This window comes from Hirundo rustica, chromosome 1 (assembly GCF_015227805.2).
Source record: "Hirundo rustica isolate bHirRus1 chromosome 1, bHirRus1.pri.v3, whole genome shotgun sequence".
In the NCBI taxonomy this organism is placed as follows: domain Eukaryota; kingdom Metazoa; phylum Chordata; class Aves; order Passeriformes; family Hirundinidae; genus Hirundo; species Hirundo rustica.
Window position 1 is genome coordinate 84,791,087 of NC_053450.1, and position 19,851 is coordinate 84,810,937.

General features: G+C 40.6%; 2 protein-coding genes across 3 annotated transcripts; both read left to right on the top strand.

The window, feature by feature from the left end:
- The first annotated feature begins 1,063 nt into the window (after positions 1-1,063).
- Positions 1,064-8,200, top strand: LOC120753223 (serpin B10-like). The gene is made up of 8 exons (XM_040065281.2): positions 1,064-1,099; positions 2,170-2,347; positions 3,340-3,453; positions 5,061-5,195; positions 5,570-5,687; positions 6,052-6,194; positions 6,781-6,936; positions 7,786-8,200. Exons 2-8 carry the CDS (start codon positions 2,180-2,182, stop codon positions 8,188-8,190), a joined length of 1,239 nt encoding a protein of 412 aa, XP_039921215.1. The 5' UTR covers positions 1,064-1,099; positions 2,170-2,179; the 3' UTR covers positions 8,191-8,200.
- Positions 8,201-9,548: 1,348 nt separating this feature from the next.
- Positions 9,549-18,737, top strand: LOC120753234 (heterochromatin-associated protein MENT-like). 2 transcript variants are annotated; one of them, XM_040065300.1, is made up of 8 exons: positions 9,549-9,634; positions 12,392-12,568; positions 12,894-12,980; positions 13,376-13,513; positions 14,072-14,189; positions 14,891-15,033; positions 16,117-16,284; positions 17,326-18,737. In XM_040065300.1, exons 2-8 carry the CDS (start codon positions 12,401-12,403, stop codon positions 17,737-17,739), a joined length of 1,236 nt encoding a protein of 411 aa, XP_039921234.1. In that variant the 5' UTR covers positions 9,549-9,634; positions 12,392-12,400; the 3' UTR covers positions 17,740-18,737. The 2 variants fall into 2 exon arrangements, with proteins under 2 accessions (XP_039921234.1, XP_039921226.1); XM_040065292.2 differs by lacking the exon at positions 9,549-9,634 and adding an exon at positions 9,949-11,132.
- Positions 18,738-19,851: the final 1,114 nt, after the last annotated feature.

Genomic DNA, 19,851 nt, shown 5'->3' on the forward strand with positions numbered 1-19,851 from the left:
TATATGCTCACAGACAGCAGGTCAGAAGAAAGCTCTCCAAAGGCAGTTTTATGCTGAGGAAACAGACCTTGTGAGTGAGTCCTGCTCAGTGTTGGGGAAGTATCCAGTTCCTACTGAGGTTTTCAAGGTGGAGGTATCAACAGTGCAGAGAGAAAAAGAATAAATGAAGGGCAAGGTAGGATTTTAAAGGGTGTTTCAGTTAGGTGTTAGAGTGGAGATGGACAGGTATAGGAAGGACTGCAGAAGAAGGGGCAGCATGACTGCAAGGCAAATCAGGGAAGGAGGTATTTTAGTAGCCCAGGAAAGAAAAAAAAGAGGATTTGACAGAATTTTCGTCTCTGGAATGGAAAATAAGGAACAGATCTCTGACGTGCTACATGGGTCAAACAGCTTCCAGACTGGGTGGGGAAAGAAAAATAAAGTCTAATTAAAAACAAACAAACAAACAAACTAGAACAGACCCACACTAAGTTCAAGTGATATTGCCCACTGCTAATACAAGCAAGGGTCTGGTGCCTCTCCCTTAACCTTCCCTATCTCACAGTTACAGAGTTTCCCTGGCTGTGCAGTCTTATAATTCTTCAAGATTAACAAAACCCATCTTTCCAGAACAGAAACCCACCAGGAATGACAAATACTTTCTCAGAAGGAAGTGGGCAATAGAAAAACTCACACATAAGTCAATTTCTTTTTTTCTGTCTGTTTCTCAGAGATAAATTATGTAAGGCAAACCATAAAAGAAGTAGGTCAGTGACTGCCTTTTTTTAAACTCTCCAAACCACAAAGGAAAGATTGTAGTGGGGGTTCAAGTCATTACTAGCCTGTTGCCACAAAAAGTGTTATAGAAATACCTATGCTGTCCCTTTTGTAAAGTTCTTGTATGGTATCATTCTTACCATCACTTCACATCCTACTCTGAGGTGATTCAGTTCTTCCAACAGGGATGTGGCCTATTGGGCATATTACATTGCAGAGCAATGAGTCATAAGGACCTTTGCAGAACCAGCCAGGCACGCTATAAATTCATCCTACCCTTCATGTGAACTGCAGATCCTTGGAGACACCCAGAGCAGCAGTGCTTCTCTCTGCACAAAACAAGGTACTGTGATGATTTCTAGATACTGTTTATTTCACTTATTCTTGGCTGATGTTGCTTTGTTGACAAATGCATAGGAAAAATGGAGCAGGTATTTGAACTGAAAACAACTAATGCTTGGGAAAATAACTAAGATTGCACAGGCATAGTCTAGTATATGAAGGTCTTAAAAATATACAGGAAGAGCAACTTATTGTTCAGAGTTCTATAATTTCTAGAGCTCACTGACTAGCATATATATCACAGCACACTAAGAACCATTGTCTTTGCTTAAGTCAGGTAATTTGTTCTTGTACTCTTTAGTGCTTAGAATTATCAGTTTCGCTCCTGGTTTGCAAGTTACTAGGCTCACAAATTATCTTTTATTCTAAGGCCACCCTATACCAACCAAAACAGCTCTTAGTCCCTGACTAGAATCCTCAGCTAAACCTGCAAGGCAAATGACTAATAGCAGCCTTTGTGATCTGCTGAATACAGAAAGCTCGTATTGCAGAAGAACTGGGAAGCTAGGATCTGGGCTAGTGCTGTAAGACAGGGTTTCAGGACATTTTTAATAGTCAGAAAGATAATTTGGGATGCTTGGCATGAAGCAGTGCTTGCTCAAGTATAGGAAAGAGTATTTTGTTTTGACCAAAAGGAATAGTTTGACTGCTCCAGAGTATTTGTTCACTACAGAGATGAGCATCAAAAGGCTCTTGAACAAATTGAAGCATAAAATTTGTCATAAAAGACAGTTTCTTGGTGGTCTCTAGCCCAGGCTTTGCTGAGTAACACTATCAGCTGTCACTCCAAGATGCTGTAAAGGGCAGTACAGTAAATTTCCTGGTGAACAAATATGAAACACAGCTAGAGACTGGTCCAACCCTAAAAATGATAGTTGTTGCCATCAGTAAAACAGAACATGCTAAACTTTATGTGATTTTATAATAATTAATGCTTCTCATTCTTCATCTGGGCAATTTTAGAAAGCCTTTAAATCACAAAAAATTCAAACATTGAGGAGGAACTTTTAAACAAATAGCAATCATATAGTTAATGGTTCATTAATAGCATTTTTCTGTCTTTCTGTGCAGCTTCAGGGCAATGGATACATTGAATAAAGCAAACACAAGCTTTGCCCTTGACTTTTTCAAACACCAATGTCAGGAAAATGGTGACAAGAATATTTTTTTCTCTCCTTGGAGTATTTCATCTGCCCTGGCTACTGTGTATTTGGGAGCCAAAGGCAACACTGCAGATCAGATGGCAAAGGTGAGTCTGGGCTTCTAAAATACCTGTCTGAAAGAGTTGATCTCTTTGAGTAATGTCCTCCATGCCAGAAATTTGCTGTAATGAAACAGAGGAAAGCCATACTGTATGTGTAGTTTTGTGGACTCTCCCCTATAGTTATTCCAAGTTTTACACTTTAAAGTAAATCCACATCTACAAGATTAAAGAAAAACTATGTTAAGACTACAACCTTTTCTTTGGGGTATGTATTTTACAGGCAAAATTACTAACTGAAATTGCCAAGTCACACTTGTTCAAAGCTCGCAGTGTCATCAGGAGACAGTGAGATAAGTCCCAATGCATGGTTACCAAACACCTAATGCAGGTACCCAGCTCCTGTTGTAGGAGGAGAAGCTTGTGAGTTTGCTTCTGCTGTGGAAGAAGTTGTCCCACCTGCTAAGGCAGTGATCTAATTCCTGACTTACAGGACAAAAGAGATCCAGTAGGGTAAAAAAGGAGTGTTCTTCTGTTAGGATGAAGGGAAAACAAAACAAAAGGCACAGCTCTTCTGAAAAATGTTCCAAGGTTGTTTGCACCCCTTAGTAGCCTGGGTAAGGTGAACAAGCCCAGAGAAAGGAATTTAAGGCATGGAACTGCCTGCACAGTTTTCAGGCTTTCTGACACATAGCAGAGCTCTATTTAGATTTCTTCTTTGGTAGATTCCATCTTGGGGTAATTGGCTCTTTCCAGGTATTAAATGGTCATCCCAAGGCATAACTCAAAGCAGGCAGATTCCTCAACAAAGGCCAGGTACATAAGAGTTCCACCCTGCAGCCCTCAGCTTAGTTTGCACAAGCTTTGTACACATGGGCATCGAGACCTAGACAAAGATTTCATACGCAGTAAGGACTGGACACAAGAATAAAATCTGAGCTTGACCGTCCTCATTACCAGTCCCCTTGACAACACTGAAAAAATTCACCGAAAAAGCAAATTTTCTATTGTTGCATTAATTACTGCTTTTCCCGCTACAGGTACTTCACTTTAACAAAGCTGAAGGAGTCAAAAATGTCACCACAACCATAAGGATGCAAGTCTATTCCAGAACAGAAGAGAGTCTATCAAATCGACGTGCATGTTTCCAGAAGGTATCTCATCCAAGCTGGTGATCAAGCTGGTGATCACATCTTCTCCCGCTTGTATTTTGCCTCCGCATTTGCATTTGTTTATGTTTGCTTTCCTCAGACTTAGGGTACACTACTAATTGGTGCAGCATCCTGTGATACCTTCCTCTAATGCAACACTTAGTACATGCTTCCCCCTTTTACACAGAATTGCACAATCTAACCTCAAATTTGCAAAATGTATCACTTGATGATCAATAGATCTCTTGATCCTTTGTCTTTAGCTCTGAGGACAGATTTCTTTCTCAAACTATTACTATGCAAAAGATAGCACAGTTCTTACCTCAGAGAGCTAATCCCAAAGAAAAGAGCTGTTCTTCCACACATTTTATTGCAGCATCAAGACAATGAAAACCAGAACATTAACTTTTTCAGGCTACTGGTTCTTGATATGTTTCAGAAATTAGTCTCCATTCCAACTGAGCAGGTAGAATTAAAAATTTACATGTTGAGATTTCCCAAAGTAGACCAGTTGTCTGCAATAAATCTTTGAGAAATGGGAATAATTTTATTCCCAAGGTAAGTCTTTGCCGTACTGGCAGGCATCTTTTCCCAACTTACATGTAATTTAACATAACAGAACAATACAGAAGAGCAAATGTAATCCCTCTGAGTCAGTGGAGGCTTTTTCCCAGTTGACCATTCAAAGATGGCGATATCAAACCCTTCTCCCTGCTCTTTCCCGTCATCCTTATTCTTCAGGGGGGTGAGCTGTTTCCCTGCAGTCTGCCCACAAAACCCCGACCGCCGCTCGTTTTGATGAATGGATCTGCATCCCACAGCCAGATCCCATGGTGGGAAGATTTATTTTAGGGGTTATGTCAACATGTCATTTGCACTGCATGAACAGGAGTGCGATTGTTCCTCATGAGTAACACTTTCCCTAACTGTAAGAATTACAGAGTGCTATGAGTAGCACTGTGGGTAGTGTTATGGGTTCTAACATTTTGGAGATTTAAGGCTCTATTTGTGCCTCTGATTCTGATATAATGATGAGATGAATACAGCACAGGTGCAGATTTTTAATTCACTAATTCACAGCTTCTTCCTTGAGCTTGTTAGAGACTCAACCCACATTCATTTAATCCTGTCACTTCAATATAGAGAACTTACTGCAATTACTGAAACATAAAAAAACCCAAACTACAAAATATTAAGAGAGAGATTGAGAAATTTAGGGGCAAACCTTCTGTGTAACATTGTATCACTTTCATACATTAGGAAAGTGATAGAGCCAAATCTCATGCATTCTTTAAGAACTACTCTTTGACTTTTGTTTTCTGGATATCCAAAGTTTCACAATATCCACTTATAAACCCTTAAATATTTTACATAGTTCAGGCTCTTAACACTTGCATTCCAAGATATCCACAGTGTCTACACCACATCTGCAACTTCTTATATGTTAAAACAATTCTTTTAATAGCTGTCCAGTTTAGAGTACCTCTGCTGCTGTAATATAGGTAACAGATCACCTGAAGAGAAATACTTTACTTGGATCTGCATGAAGGAAAACCCAGGACTTTTACACAACAGATAAATAATGTTCTTTTTATTTCTCTTTCTCCAAGACAGAGATTGGCAAATCAGATAATATCCATAGTGGATTTAAAGCACTCAGCTTTGAAATCAACCAACCCACTAAAAATTACCTACTCAAAAGTGTCAACCAGTTATATGGAGAAAAATCATTGCCTTTCAGTAAGGTAAGACTTCTATTCAGATTATGCAGTGTCATTTAACCTTCATGATCTACCTGTGGCAACATAAGCCAAAACACTTTAAATATTTTCACTACATTTGCAAATTATGTTATTATCATTAATATGAATATTTTCTATGATATTTTTCCTTAGACTTTGGACCCTAAATTTTAGGTTTTTGGGATGTGTATCTAATCTCAGAATGATTTGTAGATGTAGTTAGATGCAAATGTTTAAATTGAGTGTTTCCACTAAAAAATACTTTGCTCCTTTGAGAAAACACTGTGCTTGCGTCCATGTAATTTTTATCTCTGGCTGTAGGAGTACTCATATCGTCAGGTAACAAACCAAATTCAGGTGTCTCTCTTGCACTGCAGGATTACTTATTGTTAGCCAAGAAATATTACAGTGCAGAGCCACAATCAGTCGACTTTGTGGGAGCCGCAGATGCAATCAGGAGAGAGATCAATTCCAGTGTTGAACAACAGACTGAAGGTAAATTCCAGCCCCTCCTCTCCAAATCAAACAGGAGTAATTTTGGCTTCTCTGTGCCCAAGGGGCCCATAGCAGATAAATAATTCACCTCAGAAAGGCAAATCAGTCTTGTCCTAAATTACTCATCTACTAACAAGCTCTTAGTACAATTAGTGTCCTCCATCTCAGTGTGTGAGGAATATGGCTTATTCTTGTTTGTAAATCATGATTACCCCAGTTACTACTATTTGTGAATAATCTCAAGTTAGATGGCTGCTATTAGCACTTAAAATCTCCCTGGTTTATATCCCCAGAAACTGTGCCAGCACTTAGAATGAAATGGAGAAACTACACAGATGTGTGAACGTCCCTCTGTTTTCTCTAGGTAAAATCCAAAATCTGCTGCCTTCTGGATCTGTAGATTCACTCACCAGACTAGTCCTGATAAATGCACTCTACTTCAAAGGAAACTGGGCAACAAAGTTTGAAGCTGAAGCCACCAGGCAAAGGCCTTTCAGAATAAACATGGTATGGCAACATACTGCCCTATTTCCTACACTGCAGGTGGAAAAAGCTGAAAAATATGGGGGGAGGGGAGGAGGAGGGAGAAATCCTGTCACCCTTTAAATCCATGTGGTGGGATAGTTATTTCATTTAAAGCATTCAGTATATTCAGTATATTTATTTCGCAGTATTTTCAGCACTAACACTGCACACACATACCAGGCCCTGCGGCACAAGTAAATTGTTAGAATTTACTTCAAAAAAGCTTCCATTCTCCAAAGGCAGGAAAAAAGAGAGGTGAACAAAACTGTACGGGTTAGTTCTTTACAATTTCACTTTTAACTATTCAACAAAGCAGAATGGCACACAGTTTCCTACAAGTGGTGTCATCTGAGACAGCTAAGATAGTATGCCATGCCTCCCAGTGCCTTTCCAGTGCCTTGCAGGGATCCTCTGAAAATCCTGTGTTCTGTGTCCTACCCATAAGGATGTCTCAGACACATTGGGCAGCTTGTAGAGTAAATACAATAAACATCCACTGTGCCACTTTAACTCAGTCCTTTTACTGTTCAGACTACAAATGTAAAACATTCAATTTGATTTGTTGCAGCATAAAACTAAACCAGTGCCTATGATGTACCTGAGGGATAAATTTAACTTAAACTACATAGAATCAGTTCAGGCTGATGTTCTTGAGCTTCCATACGTCAATAATGACCTCAGCATGTTTATCCTGCTACCAAGTGACATCTCCGGCTTGCAAAAGGTAAAAAAACCCTGAGAACATAAATTATGTGAAAAAGTAAGAGTGTCATTATTTGCTTTATGCATGTGTGAGGTAAAAGACCTCAGACATGCATAAATAGATATGAGATGCTGTCATGTTTCTAGGAAGGAGTGAACTGATCAGGCTCAAGGGAAAGCAAGGACCAGATCTGGTCTAGTACTGTCAGCTTGAAGCTCAAACTAGATTCCTTAGTCTTGGAGGCCAGCACAGCTGTGATTGCTAAACTTGATTAGTCCTGGAAACAGGTAACCCAAACCCCACAAGATTGCCCCTTTTCCAGCCAAACAAAAATGAGGACAGAAATCCAGCCCTTCTGAGATCCAAAGCCCACACCAATTCAGACAGATATGATTTCTTTCTTAAAAAAACCACACCAAAAATTGGGCAGCCTCTCTTATGTTCCAGGATGTCCAGAACTAATATGTATGGACACTGCACCTTCTGTAAAAAGCCTGATTCTATCTTTGGATAACAAATGCTTAAGAAATTTTCATTTTTAAGGTGTTGTGTGGGGGGGAGGTGGGGAAAGCTCTTTTCAGTAAATTCTAAAATGTGGGGAAGACAGCCCTGGGAACACAAAAAAAACCAGACTATTGTAGCTCTGCTATATTCTCTGACAGTTACTGAGAACAATTCAAATATTGCATTGATATGCCATAGAACAACAATCTCCTTTAGTTAAAAAGATCTCCAGACTGCTGTTTCATTACTGTTTTTCTTGTACTCTTCAACCTCTTGAAAATTCTCCATTTAAGAGAAGAAATAGCTTTTAGAGCACAGGTTTTTGAACATTATTTAATTTTCTAATTTTCTTTTTACTTACTGCAGCTAGAAAGAGAATTGACTTTTGAAAACTTGTCTGCATGGACCAATCCAGAACTAATGGAGAAATTGAACATAGAAGTTTATCTGCCCAGGTTCACGTTAGAAGAGAAATATGACCTCAAATCTACTTTGAGCAGGATGGGGATACAAGATGCCTTCACAGAAGGTCAAGCTGATTTCACAGCAATGTCCAAGACTGGTGATCTGTTTTTGTCACAAGTTTTTCACAAGTGCTACCTGGAAGTCAATGAAGAAGGCACAGAGGCAGCAGCTGCCAGTTCGGCAACACTGGCATCACGAAGTCTTGGTGCTACTGTTATCTTTTTGGCAGATCACCCTTTCCTCTTCTTTATAAGGCACAACAAGACCAAGACTATCCTGTTCTTGGGAAGGTTTTCTTCCCCTTAGAAACTCGATTACTAAACAGGTCATTGCAACAACAAAAATGAACTAAATACACACCACAAGGAACATCTCAATAGCCGGTGCACTTCTTCATTTTCCTGTACTGTTACCAAATCTTTCAATGTTAGAAGAGAGTACTTATGAAAAATAATCTCAAATGTATGCCTCTGGCTCATTTTCCTGGCCAAAGAATCCCAAAGTGTTAACGCTACACCCTAAGTACCAAACTGAGCAAAGAAAAACATTAGTCTTTTCAGCGCTTCCTGAACCAGAAATTCCACAATTCAGAACAGACTGAATTGAGCTCCATCAGTAATTTTAAAGTTTTGATACCTAAGAAATAATAATAATGATAATAAAAAACAACCCAGGAAAATATCCTTCTTGCAGAATGCTACTGCATCTCTATTGGTTTCAGCTCATGCTGATCCCCAAGGCAGGCTGCTCAGCCACATTCTTGTCAGTTTTTTACCAACTTTGCAGCCTGGCAGAACTGGAAATGAAATAAACCTGCAAAATCTCCTTTGTTCCAGATACTGGTGCTTCGTTTTGCTCAAAAAGGGACTAACACATGTACTTTCTAATCTCTGTCCCACAGCATTTGGAAAATATTTAACAACATTATAGAACTAGGAAAATAAAACACATGTGCCTCACAACCTCCTCCTTTGTAAACTTTCATCCTTACAACACTGTTTGCAGCCTAGCACTGCACTACTTCAATCTCATTTTACTTTGCTATTTATTCACTGGTTTGAGACAAGACCAAATAGGAGAATCAAGTCTAATAGTAGTATAAGTAATACTAATGGCCATAAGTGCTTTCTGGAGGATGAATGTGAATTTCCTAGGTCATTTACTCCTGTCACTGCTCTTTCTCCTAAGAGAGTGCTCTGACCAGTCATGCATGCTTGCAGGAAATGCTCCTGACTCTCTGAATTCACAACAGAGAGCAAAGGACCAGGCTTCCTAATGGACTTGCACACACCAACAGCATCTTACTACAAACACATCTTCTTGAAACAGCAGGACTCACATTTCCTGGCAGAGAAGAGACTGCTGACTGTCCCTGAGTCCTTTCTCTTCTACCAAGTGGGCAGCTGCTACCAGGGTCCTTTCTGGCTCTGCTTCCCAAAAGGGAAGGAACATAGGAAAAATGTTATGAAACACATGCTTTATACTATCCCTACAGAGCCCCAAGAGAAATGCCTTCTGCCTGTCTCTGTCATGAAACATGACACTGGATCGCTCTGCATTCAGATCCAGTTCTGCCATGCCCTCCTTCACCTCATGGAAGAGCAGCATGTCCCCACGGATAAGCCTCTTAAGCACTTCCTGATATGCCTTGGGAATACAGACAAAAAAGCCACAAGTGGAAGGCCAAGGAGGAACAAAACCATGACAACATGAACACAAGCTCACTCAGGCCTTTAAAGTTGATGGAAATGTGAGTCAACTTTTCTCTCTCCTTCACCATTTTAAGCATGGTTGCAAAGATGACACAGTGGATGTCCTTTTGGCAGTGCCATATCATTACTGAGTGGCAGTGGCCACAACACATGAAGAGTGAGTTGAACATTAGGGAGCAACCTTTCCCCAGAGTGAACAGCAGTGCTGGAAATGTGGAATCTTCACCCTTGGAAGGGCTATGGCTAACCTTACCTACTCACGGACATGCTCCAAGCAGTAGGTTGATCTCAGGATGCCCCTTTCAATTAATATCTGTGATTTTTTTTTCTATCTTGTCAAAAGCCACTCTGCCCTGCCATCTCCCTTTCTCATCCTGCAGGGCATCCTTGCATCTTGACTGCAAAGGCAACTACCTTGCTCACAGTATACATCTTTGGGACTTGGGAGTCTCCTGGCTTCGGCTTTCTCACCAACTAAGAATTCAGCTGACTTTTCTCCTGTCCAGATTTCTGGAGGACTCATTCACCATACTAAAACTAGCACTTGTTATTTCTGGTATTTCTTCACTGTCTTGCACAACACTGATTTCTGACATTTTTTAGAATTCTTGACCCACTGTATTCCTGTAATCAGGCTTGCAGTAAAATGTGTACACAGCACACAGTAATTTTCCTTCCTTTCCTGCACCTTCCCCTGCCCTCTAAGGGCCTTAGAGTTGTTTGCCACTGTGTTCTTCCATCGCTATCTCTCTTCTGGGACTTCAAAGTGACAGCTCCTGTGCCATATTTGCCTCTCTTGTTTCTCTCTGTCTTTGCTTGAGCCCTCCCAGCAGGGTTGTTTCAATCCTTGCCCTCCTCTTTACTGTGAAGTAACTCAGGGTTTTGCAGTGTTTGTCTCAAATGATTCCCAGTCATGACTGCAATGAGATTTCTTCACCAACACAGACAGTGGGGTGTCCATCCCTTACCCTCCTTCACAGCTTTGCTTCTGTCTGTGTTCCTAATGATCTTCAATCTGAAGCTGGACTCCCAGTGTCCAGTTCAATCACTAAGCTTTGTGTTTTATGCTGAGGTACTGCATTTGAAACTAAGGAGTCACAGAGAGGAGAATCAGACTCTCAATATCTGCTTAAATCCAGAAGCCAAAACTAAGTATAGTGTAACCTTTTAAAAAGTCACATATTTTAAACAACAGGGCAGTTATCTCCACAACACCAGAAAATCTTTGGAATCAGCAACTTGCTTTACTATCCTGTCTTGGCTATGTGGTGCAACAAAAGACTTCAGATTGTAATTCCATTGTCCTTTTGAAATGACTAAACCTGAAAAGTGACCAGGTCAACAAAAGGGACAAAATTTCATAAGATCTTTTGGGGATGTGTTACGAAGGAACTTTGGGTAGGTGGAAGCAACGTGGATGTAGATAAAAGGGAGGGGCAGGCAGCACTATGTTCCTTCATTTAAAAACTGCTTAACACACAGATGCAGAACCTGACTGAGGACAAGAACTAGGTCTTCTCTCTCACAGGATTAAAGGTAAATATTTAAATCAATTTAAGTAATTTTTATGATGTTTTTAAAAAGCAATCTGTGCCATGTGTGACTGTATGGATAAATGATAATACACCTGCGTTATAATGCATTATCCTTGCCTTGTGTTTTCCTAGATGTCAACCATTAGAGAAAATAATTCTGTAAGCCTAAGGAAAACTGCTAATTTGGGGCAGAATTATTCAAAAGCAGAAAGCTTTTTTAGGGCAGCGACTGCATTACAAGCAAAATCTTCATTTTGTATAAAAGAATTTTCTACTTAAAGTGAAGGCACAGCACTACACATTATCAGGCCAGAGACTCAAAGGAGTATTCATTAGCTGAAAGCAGAAATTCCCATCCTGATGCTCTCTTGGCTGTGTTCTTCAAGGAAAGAAAATCACTCTGTGGTACAGACTTGGTCCTGAGAGCATACTGACTACCAGAAAAAATGTAGTTGTTTGGAAACCAAACACTTGATAAATGCCTGCAGACTTCACAGAGATTGCCCCTCAATTTTTGTTGCTCCATTCCATAGACACAAATATTAATACCACCACCACCAATATAAGCATTTCTGGTCTCCTGAGTTGTAAAATACATAAGGCAGTGTTCCTGGATAGCTATCTTAAAGCCTGGAGCACTCATAACCTCAAGGCATCTGGCAGTTTCTGGAGAAAATAAAATTGCTGGAACATACAGAAGGGGTGGTAGGTATACACAGTGAATAAACTGCATAAGTCTAAATGGAAACAACAGCTTTGCTATTCATGAAACTACTCAGAATACCTTGCTGGCCAAGAAAAGCAAGTGAGACTAAAAATTACGCCTAAATCCTTTCAGAGTACCAGCTGTCAATTCTATACCGATCCAAAATATAGTAGTGGGAAACTCAAACATGTTGTGAACCAATGTACTAAAAAATGCATATATATTCCCCTGGGAATGTTGCTTTGATAAATCACTAATTAAGGACAAAAAGGAAAAGAAATACAGAGGTTACAAATCTGTACATCTTCGAAAACCAAAGGCAGAAAGAATCACAAAGAAAACTGCTGCTTTATAAAAGAAGAAAAACCTAAAAGAAATTGGTGCTCTTAACAGGGGGCAAGCAGTATCTGTGTGAAAGATAAACATGCGACTATGCTATTAGTTTTAGTGATTTAAATGGACTGTCTTGCACGTGCAACATTTTCACTAATGGGTACCGTGCACAGAATTTTCAGCATTCAAATAGCACAATTCTGTCTGTTGTCTCCTTCCAGGTTGTAAAAATGGAAGTGGTCTCCACATCAGTTGGCAAGTTTACCGTTGATCTTTTCAACAAGCTGAATGAGACCAATAAGGGAAAAAATATTTTCTTCTCTCCTTGGAGCATATCAGCTGCTCTGGGTCTGACATACCTGGGAGCAAAAGGAACTACAGCAACTGAGATGGCAGAGGTAGGTTGCTTTTATTGTGGGGAGAACCATTTGGATTTGCACAAACACATTCCTATTGTTCAGCTATGGAAGGGAGTTCTGCCTTGCAATACGCAGACAGGAGCAGTGTTGGTGGTCTGGGAGGGGGATGGTGCTACTCATTGTTATTCCACAGGATTTAGTGTCACTACAGCTTCAGCATCCCTTTGGTTAGTTACCTAACCAGCAGATAGCACAGTGAGCTATCACAAGGAGAGAAACATGACAACCATTTGATCTCCATTGGATTTTAGGTCTCACAAGGTCCTTCATGCCTATTTCTTATCTTTGGAATATCTGCTTGCAGGTCCTTCATTTCACCCTGGGAGCAGGAGCTGAAGCCTCTTCTTCTGTGACCAGACCTTCTCGGGGGAGACCAAAGAGAAGAAAATTGGTATCTATTGAACTGAAATTCCATTCTAAAGAACCTCCAGAATCAAAATGTCCAGATACAGCTTTAGCAGTCCAGTATTTATTGTCTGCACCCCTCTTTAAAGTACAAACCCCATCCATACTTCACAACACATTGAAGTTCAGTTCCTTTCACTCACTCAGACTCTCAGAAGCATGAAAGGATGAGTCACTGGGATAGTCTGGAAGGTTTGTTACATGACAATTCAGTTAATTCAGTTATGAACAGAGCCCTGCAAATCGCAGGTGATGGTAAACTTGGGAAAATAAAAAGCAAGGAAGAGGAACCCAAATCCCTCTCCTATATACATCAGTTAGCATGTTTTGAAAGCTTCATGCAAAAATGAAATTGCTGAATGTTTGGTTTCTTTTTCCTAGGATCCTGAGACTAAGCAAGCTGCAGATATCCATTCTGGCTTTAAGAAGCTCCTGACTGCCATCAACAAACCCAGAGGCACCTACTCCCTGAAAAGTGCCAACCGCATTTACGTGGAAAAAACCTTCCTATTATTGCCTGTAAGTTAATTGCTTTCAGAGAAGAGCAAGAAAAGGTGCAAAAAATATTTATCTTTTTAATTACTTGCCATTAATAGAACAGGTTGGAAGCTGACCTTGAATACTGCAAATAGGAGTTATGGACTCCATTGATAACCTTAAGTGGAAAATACCAGCCAGTCTCGTCAGAGAATTTAAGGATGCATTGCCCTTTGACTTGAGGGCAATCTCTTTGTATTGTAGGGATTCTGTTACATGCAATGTGCCTTTAGAATTGGAACCTCCAATATACAGAATTGTAAATGAGAAATTAAAATAAGCACATCCATAGGATGTGCACAGCCTTCCTCACTTCTCCAGGTAAATCTTGGAACAAGAGATGCGAAATTTATCTTCTTTCTTCTATTATTTCTTAATTGTCAACCCACAGTCCAGCAGAAAATAACAAGTAAGATCCTGAAATCCTCTAGGTCCAAGAATTTATCAAGTATAAGAGCTAACAACTTCCTTTTGGGATTAAAAAATAGTATATTTCTTTAGCACAGAACTTTTTTCCTCACTTTTTTTGTTATTTTTCAGACATACATACAGCTCAGTAAGAACTACTACAAAGCAGAGCCACAGAAGGTTAACTTTAAGACAGCACCAGAACAGTCAGGAAAGGAAATCAACACTTGGGTTGAAAAACAAACTGAGGGTAAGCTGGGCTCAAGCCCACCATATTTGCTCTCCTACAAAGTCAGTCTGCTATTTCCTTTGGGAAGGTGCCCTTGCTTCCCCAGGTGCTACTGCAGCAGCCAGGTCATGCCTTCTGACATGGATGTGGGCAGTGAGCAGAGATGTGGTGGGAAGACAGAGAAAGAGGCAGCACACTTCAGCAGCTTCAAACACCTGATTTGGTCCTCAGTGAGCTCCCTGAGGAGATTCCCATTGACTCTGCTGTGCTCTGCAGCAACTGGTCCCCAGGCACAACCGCGCCCTGGTGCTTTACCCAGACACCACCGGCGGAGCAGACAGAGGGGAGAAACAGCTCTGCCTACCAGGGTGCTCCAGGGCAGGGGGGATGCCTGCCTTGCTGTACCACCCTGCACTGGGCAGAGGTGCTCCTCCTTCCACCTGATGTAACCAGCCAGCAAGGCTTTCTGCTTCTAGCTGCTTGCCATGAAGCTGAAATATTTTTGGAGGAAGGAGTAAATCCCTGTCAGTTAGCCAGGAGGACAGGTCAGCAAACAGCTTTGGAGACTGTAAAGAAATGCACTGATTTATGTCAGGGGAGCATTTTAGGGAGCAGGACACTGAGGCAAGGACTTTTCACTAAGCTGAACTGAGAGAAAAACTGATCAAAATGTCCTCACTGTATTATTCTGGAATGAAAACTGACTCTTGTGCTTCCAAAAGGCAAAATCAAGAATTTGCTGGGTCCACGAGATGTGACAAACTCCACCAAGCTGATCCTGATAAATGCCATTTACTTCAAGGCAGAATGGGAAGTGAAATTTAAGGCAGAAGATACAGAAGTGCAACCCTTCCGACTGAGTAAGGTAAGTTCCTCCTGTATCCTTCTTACTGTAAACAACCTGGTTACAACAGCCATTGCTGAAATCTTTCCATTTCACAAGTCTTTTGAGTAGCTCTGTGGTAACTAGGCTCTGTGAAAAGCTGGTTGCAGCAAAATATGTCAGTGCCCAGCTCACTGAAACATTAGGATGTGCACAGGGAAATGTTAGCAAGCACCAGGTAACAGCTACTGTTTTCAAAATCACTACAGTCATTTAAAACCTTTCCATAAAACAGTGCAAAAATGGACTAAATTGTAAATACATGACTCTGGAAGGCCAGGTGTCACAGATGGGCCATGGCATGTCCTGGATGAGTACCGTACCAGGCCTCTGCACTGTGCAGCCGGGCTGGGCACAATCATTCCTGCTCAAACACAGCTGCAACAGGGTGTCCGGAACTGCTGCATGGCTGCAAGAGGCTAGAAGCAAGGTTAACGGCATGCATGCAGAAGAGATGTCAATGAATTCACAGTTAAAGACAAGAACTCTGTGCAACTTCCACAAAGTTTACCTTCTGCCTTCTGATTAGCACGTACACATGGTCTACTTCCTTGAATGAAGGGATAAAGATGTTAATAGAAGTAACATGCTCCTGACAACATGACTGCTTCCCAGGAACTCATCATGAGCCCTTTTGCTCTGACATTGGTGTTATCTTCTGTCAAGCAATCAGCTGGTCACCTTTTATCGCCAAAGAGAGACCACTGATAAGCTGCACAGCACTCCTCCTCTTAATCCACAGCTATTTTTCTGCCAGCGTTCTGAGGCCATATCCCACACCTACTCCATACCCCTAATCCTTGCAGACATTTCTAACTCTCTTCCTCCTTCCACCCTGGGCATGTTTTGGGAAGAGAAAAATATCTCAGTTCAGCCCCCAACAAAAGCCTTGGGACAGACACCAAGATAAGCAATGCTGTCCAGTCAAAAAAAGCTTTTGAAAATGCATAATAAATCATCACTTTAAAAGCTTCTTATGAAATTTCCTCTCCCTGCACTGCACTGAGACATCATAATCCTTCCATTCAAGGAATGATTTCTTACTTAGAAATAAATACTTTCCAGAACAAGACCAAGCCTGTGAAGATGATGTACGTGAGAAAAACATTTCCAGTTCTCATCATGGAAGCAATGAATTTCAAAATGATTGAGTTGCCATATGTGAAACGTGAACTCAGTATGTTCATCCTCCTTCCTGATGACATCAAAGACAACACTACAGGTCTCGAACAGGTAGGAAAGCATGCTACAATCATTTTGTATTACTGTTCAGCCATGAGAAAAAAGAAGGGCAGGCTGACAATAATATCTCCCTTTCTGAAGACATGCTATCATGCTGTTTGACCTCCTCCACCAGCTGAATTAATTTTCTTTAATATTTATCTAATGCCAAGAAAGTTCTCCCATGCTGAGCGCCCTTAGTTCTGTAGGAACTGAAGACAGGCAAGACTGTGCATAATCAGATGCTCAGCTCTTCAACATCCCCCTTGACTGACACCCAAATTTACATGATCTGTAAGGGTTAAACCTCCTTTCCTTGCACGTTCAGGAGAGACACTACGACACAAGAAGTCACAGGTTCTTCCTGAGATGACACCTTTTCTCCAAGGCCTGGAAGTTTATTTCTATATTGTTCTCACTCTTTTTCCCCCTCTCCCCTCCCACCATTTTTCTGCTTTATGAAAAACTAGGATTCTGCGTTTGCTACATTAATGAGATCTGCTGCTGTAGTTACTACAATTCCAAGATTGTTAAATTCTGAGAGTCTATACCAGTTAGTGCTTTCCTCCATTTGATCTGAGCTGAACCGTGGTGGCATATTGCCCAGGACACGGAGTGACAGGGAAAGACTTTGTCAGAAGCACTTTGTTTCAAAGCTGTCAAGGAAATAGATGTAATATTATTTACACCTGTTCTTATAGAACTGGACCAAACCATGTGCCACACAACAATTTTTTTCACATCAGGACTGAATTAAAATAGAAAAAAGAACTACAGTGGAGGATGGCAGCTGTTGAATGTCCTTCCTATCTCTCTTTTGCAATTAATTTGGAAAGAGTGCTGCTCAAAACTCTGCAGTATTAATACTCAAATATTTGTTGTGCACCTTGTCTCTGATCATCAGTAAAACCGATTTCTATTTTGTGCTTTCAGCTAAATGTTACATTTGCTATTTAAAATGTTTAATTCATTCCATTGCCATAAAATTAATTCATAGTTAATAAATTGTTTTTCTCTGCAAACACCAAATTCCTTCTCTTTCTTAAACAATAGCTGGAAAGAGAACTGACGTATGAGAAGCTGTCCGAATGGACTGATTCTAAGAAGATGACCGAGACTCTTGTGGATCTGTACCTGCCTAAATTCAAAATGGAAGAGAGATATGACCTCAGTGATAATCTCATTAAGATGGGAATGCGCAGTGCCTTCAGCATCAATGCTGATTTCAGTGGAATGACTGAGAAGGATAAAGTGATGATCTCCAAAGTTTTTCACAAATCTTTTGTTGCAGTTGATGAGAAGGGTACTGAGGCAGCTGCTGCTACTGCTGTCATTATAGAACTAACTAGTGCACCTGTTAGCCATGTTCTGAAATTTAGGGTTGACCACCCTTTCTACTTCTTCATCAGACACAACAAGTCCAAGAGCATCCTCTTTTTTGGTAGATTCTGCTCTCCTCTAGAATGAATTACTTGCCCTCAGACAGCAACCAAAGTTCACTGTTCAATGGAAAAATGTGAACTTCAGTGCTAAAATCTCAGCCTTAAGCCATGTAGCCACCTGCACTGAAAGTGCCTGTTCTTTTCCTTCCACACAACCCCCCTCAAAGAAGGCAGCATCCAGAAACCATCCTGAGCCACCAAAGAACACCCTTCTACTGCTTCTTTCTATTGTCCTAACAAGACAGTCATAAATAGAAAAGAAAGTGTGGAATTTCGGTCCCTTTTATCAAATCTGCTCTTCTGGATTTGTTGTTTAAAAGGAAGGTGGAGTCATAAAAGCTCTCTGCACATGGGCCATCATCTAGCCCTATGTCAAATGCTGACTGCAAGGGAAATGCAGTTCATTCTCTTGACTCTCACAGAGAGGAAAAAGAACCCCAAAAAGAAATAAACTTCTAGAAATCTGTATGCTCTCTTTTCCTGGAAACCTGCATTAGTACTACAATGTTATTTCATAACCTTAATTTCAATGACTGTTGGAAATAACAGAATTTAATACAAATCCAGAATAATCTCAGAATGCCCCTTACCATCCCCTGTCTCACCACATGTATATAGGCACATCACATTCATTATCTCCTGCTCTTTCAGCTTCCTGAAAAAGTAAGGCTGTGAGTGAAAACTGTCCAGCCCTTAATATTAAATTGTTGACTTCTAATCATGTTGCATTTTTTCCTCATTTTTCTAAATTTTGTAGTTTAAGGTTGCTGAGATTTCCAACCAGCAAAAATGCTAAGAAAACTATCAGCAGCATGTCTTCTTGCCACCTTTTATTGATATGTAATCTAAAGCTGTCAGAATATAAATCTGCTTCTTCTTTTTAATTTTACTTAATTATACCTGTTTTCTGCTTAATACTTGCAAAGCTTCCTTGCCCCCTGTAATATTGACAAATGTTTGATTTGTACTTTATGAGTGCATCTCAGCAAAGACATTCGTGGTATTGACAGAAACACCAGTGAAATTTTGATTTTGGTTGATGCTCAACTAATTATTTTGTCATGAGCTCCATTTAATAAAACAAATAAACTTGAAGTTGTGTTTGAGTTATTCAAGACACTGAGTTACTTGGTTGTCTTATAGCATCCTGCAAACTGCACAGCTGGATCATGTTTCCATTTTTTTCATTCCAAATCAACACCACACCACCCCAACTGAAAAAGCTGAGAAACTTTAACACACTGGTGTCTTATTTTCACTAGTTTTCAAATAAACCTCCAAACACCGTTATTCTGCATGCCATCTTAGGCATTTACAGGCATACCTCTCACAATACACTAGAAACAAGAAATCCGACCAGAGGCTATGTCCCAGAACAGCACCTTCCAAATATCTGTTTTGATCATGTTCAAGAGTGAACAAGCAGTGTGAAAAAAATGAACCTTCCACACATCCCTCTTGGCCCATGTACAAGAATGAACACGCCATGCTGTGCTGGCAGCATCAGTTCCCTCTGGTGGCTTGGGAGGGCAGCAGTTGCGCTATCCCCGTGGCCACAAGGAAGAGCATAAAGTTTTGCAGCCGTTGTGATAGTCCAACTATGTGTCAGAAAACATTAGGTAAGACAACGGGATCTGAATGTAGGAGGGAGGTACCGCAAAAGCATTTACTCTCAACAAAATTCCACATATAATTACAACTCTCTCCACCTCCCCAGAAGATATTCTGTCTGGAACTACATATCCCTTCAACAAAGTATATTCACATCTTCCATGTACAAAGTACTGCTTCTAAAATCAGTGCCATGCATTGCCTGTAAGCCACTGCTCAGGATTTAGTTGTCTGTCCCTCAGGACCTACCCCAGTGCAGCCCAAATATGTGCTATTGACTCATCTTTACTTAGAAGTTTGTTCTTTAGGTATGGAAGAACATGTAAGTGAAGGCTGTGAAAAATAAGAAGAGTGAAAACAGAACCTCTGAGGTTCTCTGAGGAATTACAGCACAGTGACTGCTAGCTGGTGAGAGGTGCAAAGGATCAGGCAGGCTGGGTTGTGTAGCAAGCCACTCCCAGTCTCAGCCTTCCTTGAAGACTACACATTCCAGTCTAAGACTTGGAATACAAGTGAAAAGTGTGAA